General features: G+C 36.4%; 1 protein-coding gene across 1 annotated transcript; it reads right to left on the bottom strand.

The window, feature by feature from the left end:
• Positions 1 to 289: 289 nt before the first annotated feature.
• LOC129769104 (transcription factor hamlet) lies at positions 290 to 16,816 on the bottom strand. The gene is made up of 3 exons (XM_055771140.1): positions 16,012 to 16,816; positions 1,366 to 1,639; positions 290 to 1,300 (listed from the first exon to the last, which is right to left on the bottom strand). Exons 1-3 carry the CDS (start codon positions 16,659 to 16,661, stop codon positions 524 to 526), a joined length of 1,701 nt encoding a protein of 566 aa, XP_055627115.1. The 5' UTR covers positions 16,662 to 16,816; the 3' UTR covers positions 290 to 523.
• Between the last annotated feature and the right edge of the window lie 308 nt (positions 16,817 to 17,124).

Raw genomic sequence — 17,124 nt, 5'->3', positions numbered from 1 at the left:
CATTTTTTCCCAATAACAAAAGTTGCTTCACTCTCAATGCTGTAACTCACGAACCAATCGACCGATTGCTGTCAATTTTTGACACGTATCCATTGAAAGATGGTGCTTTGTGATAGTCAAGTAGATTTTTGCTAGGGGCACCATCTAGACGTCAATCTTATGAACTTTTCAGTCGAACTGTAATATCCTAGCTCGAGATACTCGAAAAATGAGTGGATCTACAGTTTTAAAACAAAGTGTACATATTCAATGGGAATTGTGATATTTAGCAACAAACAGCATGGACATAATTGGTTTCATGTTTATTTTCTTTGATAACAAACATTGCAAACATCACACATTGAATTTGATTTGAATCTCAATAGTTCACCTTAATTCTTTTAGAACAAGAAGTATTTAAAGTCACAGAACGATCATAAACGATCGTGACAAGTCTATAAAAAAATGATTCCGAATGACAGAAATATGCTTATCGAAAGAACACAAAACAAATGCCACACAGCAACGGGATAGCTCTCGTATACTATCGATGATGTATGCTGAGATCGAGTGGTCCATCCACATTCATGGCGTTCACTCCCATCAATTTAGGGCCGTTCATTCGTCGAATAGCGCTGCATAGCTCGTCGTCCTCCACTGCCGTTGGAAGGAAGCCCTCATCATCCCTGCCGAGCCGCACGAGTTCTTCCACTGAGGGAGGATTCGACTTGAGAAAGCTGCTGTACCGCCGGCGATAGTTTTGTTCCGGGCCAATGAGAAAATCGCCCCCGCACTCATATCCATCATCATCGTTTGGCTCGAGCGACCCATCGGTGGCCAGCAGAGGAGTCGCTAGCCTTCGATGAGGATACAAGTGGTAGTCAGGGAAGATTAATTTTTCATCACACTTGTCAACGTTGACGACATCAATTAGCACGTTATTATCTTCGCCGTCCAACTCGGGGCTGCTGGCGGTTGTCGTGGTGCTCGAGGCTCGGCTCTCATCGGTGTATGAGTTATCGCTTGCAATCTTGACCGGACTTCCGGTGCTGCCATTGCTGCAGTTGCTATTGCTGCTCCCATAGTGATGCGGGTGATACGTAGCTGGGACCAGGTGAGGGTGGTGATAATAATCACCCTCTGCTGATAATGGCACCAACAGGTTGATATGTTTGAAGGTCTTCACATGCTTACGCAACGATGACGGATCGGTGTACCGTTTGTGGCATCCAAGCACTTTGCACACGTATGGTTTATCGTTAGAATGGGTACGTGTGTGCTTGAAGCGATCCGAAGAATTGGAGTAAGCCTTGTTACATCCCTGTTGGTAAAATTATGCAAGTATTATCGTTACATTTTCCACATTGAGCACCAAAGGCTTCTTACCTCTATGGGGCAAACGTACGGTTTCTCACCCGAGTGCGACCGCAGGTGAATTTTCAGGTTTTCCGCGCGTGAAAAACATTTACCACACTTAGCGCACTGGTGTGGTTTTTCTTTGGTATGGGTCCGAACATGCACCAGCATCTTGTAGCGTGCATTGAATCCCCGATCCTGTCGCAGGCAATTCTCCCAGCGGCAATAGTACAACCCACCCAGTCCAACGACCGCATGCTTTTGCGTGACGTGACTTGCCAGCTCCTCCAGTTTGAAGAAAACGCTGTAATAAAAAATAAATGAAATTCACGTTGATTAATGTGTGTTATCGCTGGGGTTTGATTACAATGCGTGTGGTAAAAAAAACCATTACACCATCATCGCATCGAACATTACGCATCCGCCAAGGGCGCAATACGCGAGCAGACGGTCAATGTTCACGAAAACAAATCCAGGAAACCTCGCCGGTGACGAGTTTCACTTTATTTTTGCGAGCGCCGTCAATTGATAATTATTGATTTGCGCGGTTTTGGGGCGGTACAAAGTCCGTGCGAAAAACAAACCGACGGTGACATCACCGCTGCTACCAGCAACTTTGTATGTTGTGGAATTATTTTTTTCCTGAGGATGCGACTGATTGCAACTATTTTTGGGTTGCGATAAATACGTTCAATACCCACAATAAATCTTCAATTTTATCGGATTTTCTTACGGGTTTCAGGACATTTCGTAAACTTGTTTATAGTTTGTTATATATATTTGTCAATACAGTGTTTCTCATAATTTTTTCTGTTTTAAAATCGAACATCGCATGTTTAACAATCTCTCGTGTTTTTCTATATATTTATTTTTTTTTCTATCACCAAAAACCAGCCAACGAATCTGCGTTTGATATTATTTGAATAAAGGTAAATAATTTTGGTTTGTCCAGTCGAAAATATGATCATGGTTTGCCCACTTTTTTGAATGCTCTAATTCAGCGCTCCTGTGTCAAATCGAATGTTTCAAAACATATAAATAAAATTGCCTTTTTCATGATTTACAGTAGTTTTATAGCATATTATAGTTTTAAAGGATTATAAAATACACCTTCTATTGGTGTCAACGATTTTGTCGCTTGAGGCACGATTATTCATATAACATGAGACATTTATGCAGTAGTTCTGATACTTATGAACAATCCTTTCCATCAAACTAAAGTGTGCTAAATTCTGCAGTTATGATTTTTGTCCCACATTCCTATGTATTCTACGAACTGTGCGTTGTCTTGTGTGGATGAATACTTAGTTTGATACTGAGTACCGTTATCTATTACCCATAGGAGCACCGTATTGATTCGTGAACAGGTTCACTAGACATCAAGCTTCGTTTAGGAATAGCATAAACTGATTCTTGGTTGAGTAAAATATAAGCTTAGCATGGTTTCTTGCTGTGGTGGCTGAGAGCAGCCAAACGACCATAAAGAGTTAATATGATGACAGTAAACTAAAGCAATGATAAATGCAACATCTACTTGAGAGTTCGAATGTGTTCACCGGACAAACCATGATCATTTTTCGGACAAACCATGCTCAGAGATGGTCTAACCATGATTATAATTCCTCTTTAAGGAAAATCGTTAAACAACATGAAAATTTGAATAATTTCAACATCTTATGGTAGTATTAGCAATTAGAGACTTGGGGCTTTTCAACAAACTCAAACTCGTATTGATTATGTGTGATTTTCATGAAGAAAAATCAATTAGCAATTACTAGTGGCGTAAAAACATCCCAATCGGGCAAATATCATTTAACCTACTTTAATTTTTTTTTCAAAATATATATTTTCATTAAGGCACATATGGAATCGGCCGGGAGTTCAATATTTCGACAATGTTTGCCTTACAACTATGTTAGTAATATGTAACCGATTACTCGCGGTTGGCTCGAGGTTAGTATTACAAGTGTTCTCATAATTGGGATGTTGCAGTATGCAATGTTCTCTACGTGTGCCCGACACAGGATACTTCCTATTGGGATGCAGCTGACCACTAATCAGGAACGCCCCCCTGGTCTGTACCACATATCTAGCGAGGTGCGTCTTTCTCGACTCGAGGAATCCAGGATAGAATGATCATTTACTTTTATTGTTTACCTTCAATTAAGTTTAAAAACTCACTGTTTCCAATTTTTAACCACAAAAGCTGACTCCACGCTCTATTTTGTGATTTTTGAGAACAAGATACGCATACAAAGTGACCAGAAATCCTGTTTATTTTTCATAAATGTTCATGATTTCACAAAGTATTCAAAATTCATATTTAAAAAAACACATATCTTCATATTGGGGAGTCCGACACGCCACCATCAAGATTTGTTAATTGTCAACAAACATATAAAAAAAAATCGGAAGGGCGATGTTTTAGATATTGCTCAGTTCGCGAACCTAACTGAAGAGGGTAAAAAAACTGCGTTGTAAGCCACGCCCTTTTTTTCCTTTTCAAGGTGCAATAGTCGGTGTGTACATCGCATAAGCACCTCCCTTCCCCCGGGGTTTCCAATAAAAATATATACAAAAAATATCGAAAGGGAGGTGTTTTGAGATATGACATAATTAATATTAAAATCAATGTTTGAGTAATATTTGAGATGTTATTTCTCCTAAATAGTTTGCCTTCGTCCAATATCATATTTTAATCTGACATCTGGATTTTCAGGCACGATATATGATATTATATGATAATGAAAATGTGATTTTGGGTAGCTTCCATCTTAAGTACCAAGTTTCAATAAAATCCCAGAGGGTCGCGACAAAATTTGCTGCTTTTCGGTTGATTTGGCTTAGAATTGCTCTCTATGACAAATGATTAGGTGGTGGGCTTAGTGGAAACACCAACAAGTTTAATAATTTTAATTTGGTTTAAAACAAAAACATAAACTAAAAATTATTAGACATCGGTTTACGTATAATTTTTGATTCTCGATTAGATACAGAGTAACATCGATATAACAACACTCGATATAACGTTCACATTTTCAATGGACGAATGTCATGCCAACTCGTCTTAGGAGTTGGCAGTGAAACGTTGTGGGTGTTGGTCATTTGAACAACTTTGTATACTTGAAATCTCAAAAAAAAAAATTACACTACTTTTTGAAAAGGTTCAATTTTTTTTCTTAAGTTTTCAAAAAAAAATCTGGTCTAAAAACTATAATACGTACAAAAATTTGGTCAAAGAATGAAATGTAAGAAAAACTTTATATTTTCATGAAGAAATACCTTTTTTTTAATTACATTATTTTTTAAAATCTCCAAACAATTGCAAAAAGTAACGGTCCCCTCCTTCCAATGTACTTGTTAGTAGTTGTATGGACTATTCATATAATTTTCGATCAGAATTAAAAAAGAATATGTTTTTAAGATTTTTTTGTAAATTTTATTTCTCAAAATGTTTTTTTAAATCTATTTTTTTAATGTGTTTGCTATTTTTAATGAAAACTAAAACAATTTCCTATATTTCATTGTCTGACCAAAATTCTGTTGTTCATATAGTTTTTAAGTTTTTTCGAAAAAAATATCTTAAAAACTTTAAGACCTACAAGATTTTAACCAGGGAATGAAATATAGCAAATAATTTAATCTTTCATAAAAAATACAAATGTAAAAATTACAATCAAAAAGAAATATTTTAAAAATTTAAATACATTTTTTTAAAAGATATATTTTTTTAGTTCTGATGGAAATTAAATGAATAGTCCATACAACTAGAAACAAGTCTCCCAAACATCGGAAGAAGGGCACTGTTACAGGGAAAAAGTTTTTTTTAACAAGCAAGTGGTCATTTTATCTATTTACCCTCAATCAACAGTATGAAGGGAAACATAATGAGAAAGGTTGGCCTCACATTTCAGTTTGATTTTTCCATCATTATTGCTTAACTCTGCCCAAACAGCATCTCAATAAAAAATATCAGCTATGTTTCTGAATTCTTTATTTTGCTTCGATATAACGTACAATTTGATACAACGTGAAATGTACGAAGTTTCCCTTCACTGTGAATTGATGTAGAATCATGGCACTTAGTAAATATAGAATCATCAAATGTGTAGTGATGTAGTTCAAGTATTGTTTTAGGGGACGTACTTCGTTTGTATTCATGGAAACTAACGTTTTCGTTTCATTGAAATACTCAAGATTTGAATACGAATATTTGAAACGTGCTCATTTCGCTTTGATTCTTGATGGACAACACGTAGTATCTTATCTTCAAATGATTTTCTTCACAGAGTACCGGTCAACTTGACGATCTTCTTTCTAACGATACCATTTTGACTCTTTTCATAATTAAGTCGACAAAGCTTCACTGTAAAACTATGCCTTCTTTGCTATGTATTTTGGACTCGTTTTTTTCCACTTTGGCCCTCAAGGCCCTTCTTTTATGACTTAGGGTGACCAGAAAAATCAGCCTGCCGATTTTTCCGACCACGCTCATTTTTAAAAAATGTAACTTTTTAACCTCTGAACCAAAACAAATGTATTGTAAATGTATAAGTATTTTAATGGCCTATATAGCAAAAATATTTAGATGTACCTAAATTGTTCCCTTCTAGATGCAACATCCAAGAAAATTAGTTTTTAGAGGTTTTTGAGACATTAAGACCAAAGGGACCCCAGCTATTTATATCTTTTTTAGGATTAACAATAACATTCTAAATTAATAACATTCTAAATTCTTTTTTTTTACGTTTTTTGATGTATTCCATAAAGCAGTTCTCGAATTTTTTCTATTCAAAAACTAGATATTATGAACTACTCAAGTGATTTTATTTTTCTTTCAGAAAATAAAAGGTATTTCAATATACTTCTGAGTGAAAAAAAACATACTGTTTTATTTCGTCTAAAAGTGCACATCGAAAGTAAAGTATAGCATTTTTCATAGAAATTTCACTTAGATTCATTCGCCGACCACCCTAATTCAGAAATGTCAATATTGAGAGTAAAATAAAAGTACAATGGTATAGAACCCTTTGGTTGATAACACTTTTTGAAATGAACACCAACTGTCACCGCTTACAATTGTCCTTTTTTTAGTTTGATTTGCCATTTCATCATGAATAGACAGATACCTGAACAACATCTGCATTTTGGCAGATTTTTTACGAAAACTATAGTTCTATTCGCGAATCTACAAGAAAATTTAGTCCAACGATGATGCTCGTTTTCTGTTGAAAGGATACGGTAATAAGCGAAACTACCGCATTTGGTGTCCTGCACCAAAAGTTTTCCTCGCAACAGATTGGGATTTCTTCATAAGACTCCAAGGTTACCGATAACTGATTTGGCAAAAAAAAACTCTTCAGCAATGAAATCGGATCCAGACGAGGTTCTGTTCACCGGAAATAGAATTGGGCGATTTTGGATCGATTTTTTCCATTTAGATGTTTTATGTTTTGAATCGATTCTTTGTGGTCGAAAAAATCATGAGAATCGATCTTTTTCTTTCGATTTTTTCGATCTTAGAGAAAAATGGTCGATTTACATTGATTTTAATCTCACCACCTGACAAATTCTATAAACATAACGTCAATATTTGGATCGCCTTCGAGGGTGTCAAATTAGTGGTAGTGTGAATCTAGGTGAAGCTGCTGTGTATTTTTGGTCTAGATTAGACGATCTTGGATCAAGAAGAAAAATCGATTTTTGTCGATTCTTTTCTTTCAATTTTGTTGATCTAAGACTGGTGGATCACACCATTGAGGAATGTGGCGAATCCTTCGGCAGAAGGAGGCCTGAATGGTGATAGCTCAGGAATCTGGATTTTACACTTTGGTCTCATGGAAGACCAAACCGTTTGGATATGGATGTAGTTTGTGATGTGTTTGGATTTGTGTTATGCACCACACACTGCATTTTGGAAAGGAGGGAGAGGCTTGGATAGGAAAATTGATAGGAATAGGAAAGGAAAGCAACTTCGATGAATACTTGCTCCTCTTTCGCGCTGTGGGTCGCGAACAAAGACAAACGAGTAAATGCTCTGGAAAACACTTTTTTCTGAGAGCAATTTTTTTTGTGACCTTCATGTTCAGAAGCAAAGAACTTTAAAAATAGGTTCATGAATTCATTTTATTCTATGTTTAAAGAAAATACGATACTCATACAAAATAAGTAGATAAATTGGAAAAAATGCTTTCGATTCAGAAAAGATCCATTAGCGATTCTTGTGTACCGATTTAATCAGTGAATCGATTCCTACGCCTTTTAGAAAATCGATTCGTCAAGATCAATATTCTTATAAATTATGAAGCTAAATCCTAACCGGGAAACAGGTTGATAACCACACAAACGCTAGGTAATATTTAGTACGTAGTTGTCGAACATCCCCAAAATTAATTCAAAATGCAGAATTCTCTTGTTTTCGTTAAGCAATGTCTCAAAACATAAAATAAGAAGTACGCCACCGGGATGTTCGCGAGAATGATGTACTCCCATGATCTTAGCAACTGGTCGTTTTGAAACCGATCGAAAGCTTTATATGGATATAAATCTCAAGCGGCGCTTGCATGGTCATTGGTATTGACTTTATCCGCAGAGGCATTACGAATGCTTCATTAGCCGTGGTTCTTTATCTTCTTCTTCTTCTTCTTCTTCTTCTTCTTCTTCTTCTTCTTTTCCTCCTTTTCTTCTTATTCTTCTTTTTCTTTTTCTTTCCCTTCTTCTTCCTTTTCTTTCTCCTCTTCTTCTTCTTCTTCGTCTTCTTTTTTTTCTACAGTCAAAATAAGTGTCAGATTAGGGTTGCAGGAAGGGGAGAAAGGGCGAGTAAAGCGACGTCAATCCTATTTTTTAGGAACATGTATCATTGTTAACGGTACGAGTTCTTGTTTGGCAAAATTCATCAATGAAGACACATGAGCGGTTGTATAGAAACTATTGTTTTGAAAAATATATATAGGTCGGACTCGATTATCCGGAGTATTGATTTTTTTTCCTCTCCGGATAATCGAATCCTCCGGATAATCGAGTCATAAAAAAAACAATTTTTTCTCGGTAAACGTAATATAATTATGTTTTACACTTATTTATTAAACGGTTTCATCTAGGTTAACCCGTTTGTATGTTTGTGACTTTGTAATTTCGTAACTTTGTAACTTTGTCTGTAGCGCTGTATCACATTAATAGAAATTTAACCCCCTTCCTGTTGACCGTTTGATCTGAAATTTGGAACACATCTTTATCTCTGGTGTCATTATAAAACTGCGTATTCCATGATCTTGAAAATCGAAAATGGCAACCACTATAAAATGGCGGATTACAAATTTTCTCAGAACCCCATCAATATGTATATCAAATGAAGGGGATTGACTAGTAGAACACAGTTATTTATGAAAATTGCAAATCCAAAATCCTCAAAATCAAAATCAAAAAATTTATTTTTTTCAAAACCTCATCAATATGGGTATCAATAGAATGTTCTCGACTAGTAGAACATAGCAGATAATGAAAAATCCAATTCCAAGATGGCCGCAGTCCCCAAACAACTAATTACTTGTTAAATGGTGTCATTCAGCTTGACCTGTTTATATGTATGTTTGAGTGTTTGTAGGGTTGTCCCACATTAATAGAAAACTGACCCCGTTCCTATTGACTGATTTATCTGAAATTTGGTACATACATTTAATTCTACTGTCATTATAAAACTGCATATTACATGATCTTGAAAAAATTACATGATCTTGAAAAAATCAATAGGCCGTCGTTAAAAAATAGCTGAATTATTTGACTTGAAGAACACGAAACATAATAACCAATATAAATTCAAAAAATTCGCCGCCACTAAATGGTCGACTATGTATTTTTTGCAATCCCCTCAATATCGGTATCAAATGAAATTATTTGACTAACAGAATACAGTACATCATGAATATATTATTCCGAAATAAACGTTGGATTTCCATTATCCACAGTCAGTTGTTTCATAATATACCCCACGATTTTATTTTAGTCTCATCATTGAGCTAGATTAATGAAAGAATGGATGTGATAACTACTAACTGCTACCTGTCTAATTATTTTCTAGCTTCTAGTACATTAAACCGTTTAACTTAAAATATTTTTTTTACTTTCTAGTTTTTAGTAAATTATCTGTATCATTAGTATACCTCTTACCTCTTACCATTCACAATTCTTTTTTTCAATTTTTAATTCTTACCTAACTTTCTTCGGAATATTTTGATAATATATTGTATTCTATTAGTCAAATCATTTCATTTGATACCAATATCGAGGGGATTGCAAAAAAATACATAGTCGACCATTTTGTGGCGGCGACCTTTTCGAATTTATGTTGTTCATAGTGTAGTGTATTCTCCAAATCAAGCAATTCAGGCATTTTTCAGCGGCGGCCAAATTGAATTTTTCAAGATCATGGAATACGCAGTTTTGTAATGAAAGTAGAATTAAATGTATTATCCAAATTTCAGATCAATCATTCAACAGGAACGGGGTCAATTTTCTATTAAGATGGGACAACCCTACAACACACTAAAACATACATACAAACAGGACAAGCTGAATGGAGTCATTAAAAATTAACTTTTTATTAAGGAGCTGCGGTCTTTTTGGATTTGGATTCTTCATGATCTACGGTATTTTGGATTTTCATTTTTCATAAATAACTGTATTCTACTAGTCAAGCCCTTTCATTTGATACTCATATTGATGGGGTACTGAGAAAATATGTTATCCGTCATTTTGTAGTGGCCGCCATCTAAGATTTGCATTTTTCATAAATAACTGTATTCTACTTGTCGATCCCTTTCATTTGATACTCATATTGATGGGGTTGTGAAAAAAATTTATATGGCGCCATCTTGTGGTGGCGGCCATTTTGGGTTTACATTTTTCATAAATAACTGTATTCTACTAATCAAGCCCTTCCATTTGATACTCATATTGATGGGGTACTGAGAAAATATGTAATCCGTCATTTTGTAGTGGCCGCCATCTTAGATTTGCATTTTAAAGAATAACTGCATTCTATTAGTCAAGCCCTTTCATTTGATTCCCATATTAGCTATTCAATATGGAATTATTATACAAATTATTCAAAGTTTCCGAAAATTAAAAATTGAATACTCCGGATAATCGAGTCTAAAATTCCAGATAATCGAATTCCGGATAATCGAGTCTCCGAATAATCGAGTTCGACCTGTATATATGAAAAGCGGAAAAGACAAGTGTTCTTGAAATTTTAATATTTTATGCAACCAAGCTTTCCGAGAAAATAGACAAACCAAGAGTCTAATTTGATCCGACACAACAGAACAAAAATCCGAAGCATTATGCAGGGTTGTCCAACTTTAAATTCCGAAAGTAAATTGAAATAAAACACACTTAGAATTCGAATTTCGATGAAACTTTTATTTCAAATTAAAGTTTGGTTTATGCCATTATGTGTGAAATACAACATCATTCAAATGTCCACCTAGAGCTTCCTCGCACATCTTGATCCGGAACAGGTAATTTTCGATGACTTTTCGGCACATATGGGGCGGTATCTCGGTCATAACTTACGAATGTTGTCTTTCAAATGTTCAAGAGTTTGCGGAGAGTTGGCATAGACACGGTCTTTCGCATAACCCCACAAAAAAAGTCTAGCGGGTTCAAATCTCATGATCTGGACGGCCAATTGGCATCACCAAAACGTGAAATTATGCGTCCCTCAAATTTCGTTCGCAATATGGCCATGTTTGGTCGTGTTGTGCGGCACGTGGCGCCGTCCTGCTGAAACCACATGTCATCCGTATCCATATCTTCAAATTGTGGCAAAAAACAATCGGTTAACATGCGGCCATAGCGCAGTTACCGTCTCGCTGTCCTCATTTTCAAAGAAATACGGCCCGATGACTCCACCAGACCATAATGCGCACCAAACAGTGACTTTTGGCGGATGCAATGGCCTCTCAACAATCACGTGTGGATTTTCTGAGCCCCATATACGGAAATTTTGGGTGTTCACATAGCCACCGAGCTCGAAATGTGCCTCATCGCTGAAGAAAATATGATGCGAAAATTCAGCATTTTGCTGCTGTTGTTCGTTCACCCAATCGACGTATGCCCGACGCATTCCATGGTCACCACGCTCTAATTTTTGTACCAGTTGGACTTTATATGGATGTAGGTGCAAGTCCAAATGCAAAATTCGCCACAATGATGTGTTTGACAAGCCCAATTGCTGAGCACGCGGTGGAATCGATACAATCGGGTCATCCTCCACACTGGCAACAACAGCAGCAATATTTTCGGCCGAACGCACATTACGATGATGCACAGGTTTCACAATATCCGCTACGGATCCAGTTTGTTCGAATTTACGCACTACATTAGCGATTGTGTGCTCTGTAGGCCGTCCATGACGACCAAAATTCGTCCGTAAAGCTCGAAAAACATTTGCCGGTTTTTCATTATTTTTATAGTATAATTTAACTAAATTAACACGTTGTGCGATGCTAAATCGATTCATATTGTAAAATGGCAGACATTCAACTAACGATATGACACTTTGGTTGACAGCTATGTTAAACGGCAGCGCAGGGCTGTATACTTTCGGAAGCCCGAAATGGAAAACCCTGTACATATAACATTTGTTATATCTCGAGAACGATTTGTGATAAACTCTATGTATAGTTTTGTTCATGTATATTTCATTTTTATATTAATTTTCTTTCGTATTGTAATTATTTGTAATTATATATTAGGTTGGGGAAAAAGTTATCCATAATTTTCTCGATAGCTGGCTTTAATGATCAATATCTCGCGAAATATCGATCATACAGTATGATTTTTTTTCTCTACTATAGTGGCTTTCAACACATTTTGGCTGGTTCGTCACTTTTACTTCCATTTTTGGAAGAATTTCGGGAGTGAGAATTGAACTCGTGACCCTTGAGAGGCATGGATGATACCACCATGCCAGATCGCCTCCATACAGTTTCATGTATAGGCTCGTTGTAAAGGTGACATTTCCCATTAAAAAAAATCCTTCGTTATTTTTTGTATGTTCAGTTGTGAGTTACAGGGTGTTAACAATGGAGGCCAACAAAGAGAAAATATGGTACATATTACAGTTTTCCTATTACAAATGTGAAAATGCAAGCCAGGCCGCTGAAATTGTGAATGTTGCCGATACTGCAAAACTAAAACACGTGCAACTTAACTTATTTTTCAAAATTTTTATTTTTATTTTAGTACAATTCACTAAATTATGAACTCTACAGTCAACAAACGGCCCGTTTAAAGCCAACGATTGACCAGCAACGTTCAGAATTGGCCAACAGAAAAGGTGTTGTGTTCCATCAGAACAGCGCAAGGCCACACAATGCCGAGAGCTTGATTGGGATGGGATGTTTTAATACATAGTGCGGACCTAGCCTCAAACGATTACCACCTTTTCCTCGCATTGCAAAATTTCCAGAGTGATAAGAAATAGGGATCAAAAGAAGATTATGAATATTTAGTGCTATAGTTTTTCGCCAATAAGGACCAAGACTTTTATAACAGAGACATTATGAAACTACCTTTAGGATGACAACAAAACGGTGCATATTTGACCCAAATCGGACAATCCAAAGCGTATTAAAAATTCTTTTGAATTTCACCCAAAATAATGGATAACTTCTTCTCCAACCTAATATTTTAAATTGTATTTAAATTACATAAACTTTTGAAAATTTATATTCTTATTTTGGTAGGTTCGACACGGTACTACTATACGTCAAACTTCATTAAATTGAAAGAGTTTTCCTTAAATATGCAAAAAAAATCCAGAAGGGCATGTTTTGAGTTATAACAAAAGCTAATATTAAATTCATTTTTTTACTATGATTTTTAACGGTGTATTTTAAATGTTATTTTTGACGTAAAATTACGTCTTTCATTAAGGGTGCCAAATCAGAAAACAGGTCACGTTTTTATGAAATAAAGTTAACGCTAATAACTATTTTTGCCACGAACGCCGAGAGCTTGATTGGGATGGGATGTTTTAATACATAGTGCGGACCTAGCCTCAAACGATTACCACCTTTTCCTCGCATTGCAAAATTTCCAGAGTGATAAGAAATAGGGATCAAAAGAAGATTATGAATATTTAGTGCTATAGTTTTTCGCCAATAAGGACCAAGACTTTTATAACAGAGACATTATGAAACTACCTTTAGGATGACAACAAAACGGTGCATATTTGACCCAAATCGGACAATCCAAAGCGTATTAAAAATTCTTTTGAATTTCACCCAAAATAATGGATAACTTCTTCTCCAACCTAATATTTTAAATTGTATTTAAATTACATAAACTTTTGAAAATTTATATTCTTATTTTGGTAGGTTCGACACGGTACTACTATACGTCAAACTTCATTAAATTGAAAGAGTTTTCCTTAAATATGCAAAAAAAATCCAGAAGGGCATGTTTTGAGTTATAACAAAAGCTAATATTAAATTCATTTTTTACTATGATTTTTAACGGTGTATTTTAAATGTTATTTTTGACGTAAAATTACGTCTTTCATTAAGGGTGCCAAATCAGAAAACAGGTCACGTTTTTATGAAATAAAGTTAACGCTAATAACTATTTTTGCCACGAACGGATTTTGGCGATTTACATACCAAACGAATCGGAAATTCCCTAAGATTTGTTTGATATGCTATACATTACGATCCACTGGTGTGTAAATGTTAAAATTCTTGAAAACTATAAGCGTTTCCATTTTCCCATACATTTGTTCTGTCCATTTGTGTACTTTTCCTAACAGAGCTGTCAATAACGGGCAACTTATCGATGAGCAACGAAGAGGAACTCGGAAGATTTAAAATTCCCGTGAATAAAGGAAAAGAAGAAGAAGAATGAAGGGGAATACTTGCCTAGAGTATAAACAGTGGATCTCGCTGAGGCAAACTTTCAGTCACGATCTGTATTCAAGGCAATGAACATTGCTTGTTCTTGCTTGTTTTGCGCCATCACATGTCTTCTTTTCGGATTGAGCTGAGGACGCGACCAAATTACTCACTCGCTGATGTCTCTGGCATTGCAATTATTGCACCAAACTGACGTCATTGCATTAAGGTTTTGAGCTACATAATTGTGTGGGTAATCATCAAGCTATGCTATCGTCGGCAAATCAAGAAAATAAATGTTCTAGAATTTTGGTTTCGCAAACTCTCCCCACAAAGGATGAGAACTAAGCTAATCTAGACCGGCAATATTAACAGGAAAGATTTCTGTTGAGAAGAGCGCAAAACGTAGATAACTGTGTGTATATTTAGTTGCTTCAAGCCATCGATATATGGATATTAGTGTGCGTACGTGCGTGCTTCATAATTGCTACGTCAAAAATAGTGCATCTTTGCTACGCTGAAACTCCATTTATTTCTGCTCCCGTGTGCATTGGCTCTGTCACGAAAAAATATTTAGGGAATACCAATCATCTGGAATGTCGTACTGGAATATTAGTTATTTGGGTCGCAAAACTGCCTCCAACTAGGATTACATTTGCGCTAATCTTGATCATAATGAAGCAATGCTACTTTTTCCGCGGTTGTTGAGATTAACAGAAAGAGTGTATTTCGTCTATTTAGTCACCAAGAAAGTAAATTTCGTTCTGCAATTTTGTATGTGATTTGGTTCCGCTTGTTATCTTGATCATGAGAAATTAATGCAACTTTTTTCGAGACCAGTAATATTAACAGAAGTGTTTTCTTTTGAGCATATGATGAGAAGTGTTTATAGTCTTAGTAGCTTAAATCCACTGATGTATGGCTATGTATGCATGCTATGACGAACGCTTGTTTGGCGCTTGATTTACGTTGTAAGAACGATGCCTAATGGTGCGATTCCACTGAGGCAATATTAAATAACATGTAGCATGACGACATGACATTCTACCAAACAGTTATTTCTAAAATTTCACAACATTATAAAATAGTATCCGAACTTATAAACATCCGACTTATATGAAATAATAGCATAGTTCTACGTCAACAATGCGGTCGTATCTTGGATAATACTTCCTATAATTTTTCGAAATCGTTCATTGATTTCCCAACAATTTCGCTGCACACCACATTTTAATCAAACATCTGGATTCGAGGTAACTGTTTCTTATAAAAATGGTCAATAGTTCCGGATACGTTAAGTCGTAATTTGAATCTTATAATGTAAGTTGTGATTTTGGGTAGCTACCTCTTTATGCATAAGGTTAAAACAAAATTCGAGAGGGTCGTGTAAAATTCGACTGATTTTACGGAGAACTGCTCATATTGTAAATAACAATTCTGCTCATGACAGCTTAACCAACAGATTGACCGTAGCGGTGTAAAGTTTTGGTTTCTTCTGCACCAAACGATCCTTGTTGTGATATTTTCCAATCAATTCAAATTGGATTACCGTTACGTAATAAATTTATTTTTCTTTTCTCTGAAAGTATATTGGACACGGTGTAACAGACCAACAGTCACAAATTAAAATTTGTAGTTGTTGGGAGAGTTAAGTTGTTGTTAAATTGCGTTTCAATTCCATCAATATATTCACATGATTCTATATTTGTCCGTGTTAATTGAAAATGTTCGAACTGAAAACAATTTAGATAAACCAACCTAAATTCTGAATAAAAAAACTCACCAATAGCAGTTCTCCCACTTGCACACGAACCTCTCCAGCGAACGTGTGCCCTCGGCGCCGATCAACGGAACCACTTGCTGGTTCTCCACCTTCATGATAACAGAGTTTCGCGCCCGATAGAGGACCCCGTCGTCGGCACCATCGTCGTCGTTATTTTTATCCAGTCTACCGACGCCGCTGCCGTCAAAATTGTCATCGTCGTCCTCGTCTGCATCGACCCTGTCAACGGCCAGCTGCAGTTTCTGCAGTCCATATTGGTTGGCGATTATGGCCGCACTGCTGCCATCTCCGCCGAGGCCACCACTCCCGGTTTGGTCCGGTGCATACAGCAGCGGCGGAGTGTGCGGTGGCGATAATGGCACCGATGTAATTTCCTCCTTTCCTGCTGCATTCATGTAAAAATACAACGACGATTGGCCACTGTCAACTCCGCCCATCATTTCGGCGCGTGTGGCGACGGAGGAAGAGGCAGCTGCCGGCTGTTTCGGTGATTGCATTCCCGGAAGGACGTAATCGTACTGGATGTGATACGGCGGGGTTATCGGAATATATCCAAGTCGCTCATTCGACACATTCACCGATGAAGACGGATAGAAGTAAAGCGGCGATAATCCCATTCTGTAGGGAAAGGTGTCTTTGTTTATTAACATTTCCGTGCTTCTCTCTACACTCGCGAACTTTTGATTCAAACTGTTCAATTGAACGGGATTCAGCTAATTCTATTTGGATTGAATTGTGTTACACTTTTTTTCATTAACTCAACATGACGAACTGTACTGTGCGAAATCAAAAACATAACTAAAACTTGTATGTCTGGAGTATTCCCATTATAAGTTACTCAAACACTCCGGGTGTCATCTATTTGGAAAAAAAACCTCACGAGTGCTCACCAGTATACTGACTGAAGCTGATAAGGATTGCAACTTGGTGGCGTAGTCGTAGTCTGCTCCATCACGGATTGCCGCGCTGAGTCAGTTACAATTGTCGACCTGGTAGAGGTCTATTTGTGTTTCGGGGCGAATGAAACGACGTATGATTTACATTATCTGACTCAAAAATGGTCGCAAACTATATTTTTATCAGATGATTTTATCAAATATTTCTGAGTTGTGG

The sequence above is a fragment of the Toxorhynchites rutilus genome, chromosome 2, assembly GCF_029784135.1.
Source record: "Toxorhynchites rutilus septentrionalis strain SRP chromosome 2, ASM2978413v1, whole genome shotgun sequence".
NCBI classification, from domain to species: domain Eukaryota; kingdom Metazoa; phylum Arthropoda; class Insecta; order Diptera; family Culicidae; genus Toxorhynchites; species Toxorhynchites rutilus.
The sequence above is the reverse complement of the archived record's forward strand: the minus strand, read 5'-3'. Positions and strand labels throughout refer to the sequence as shown.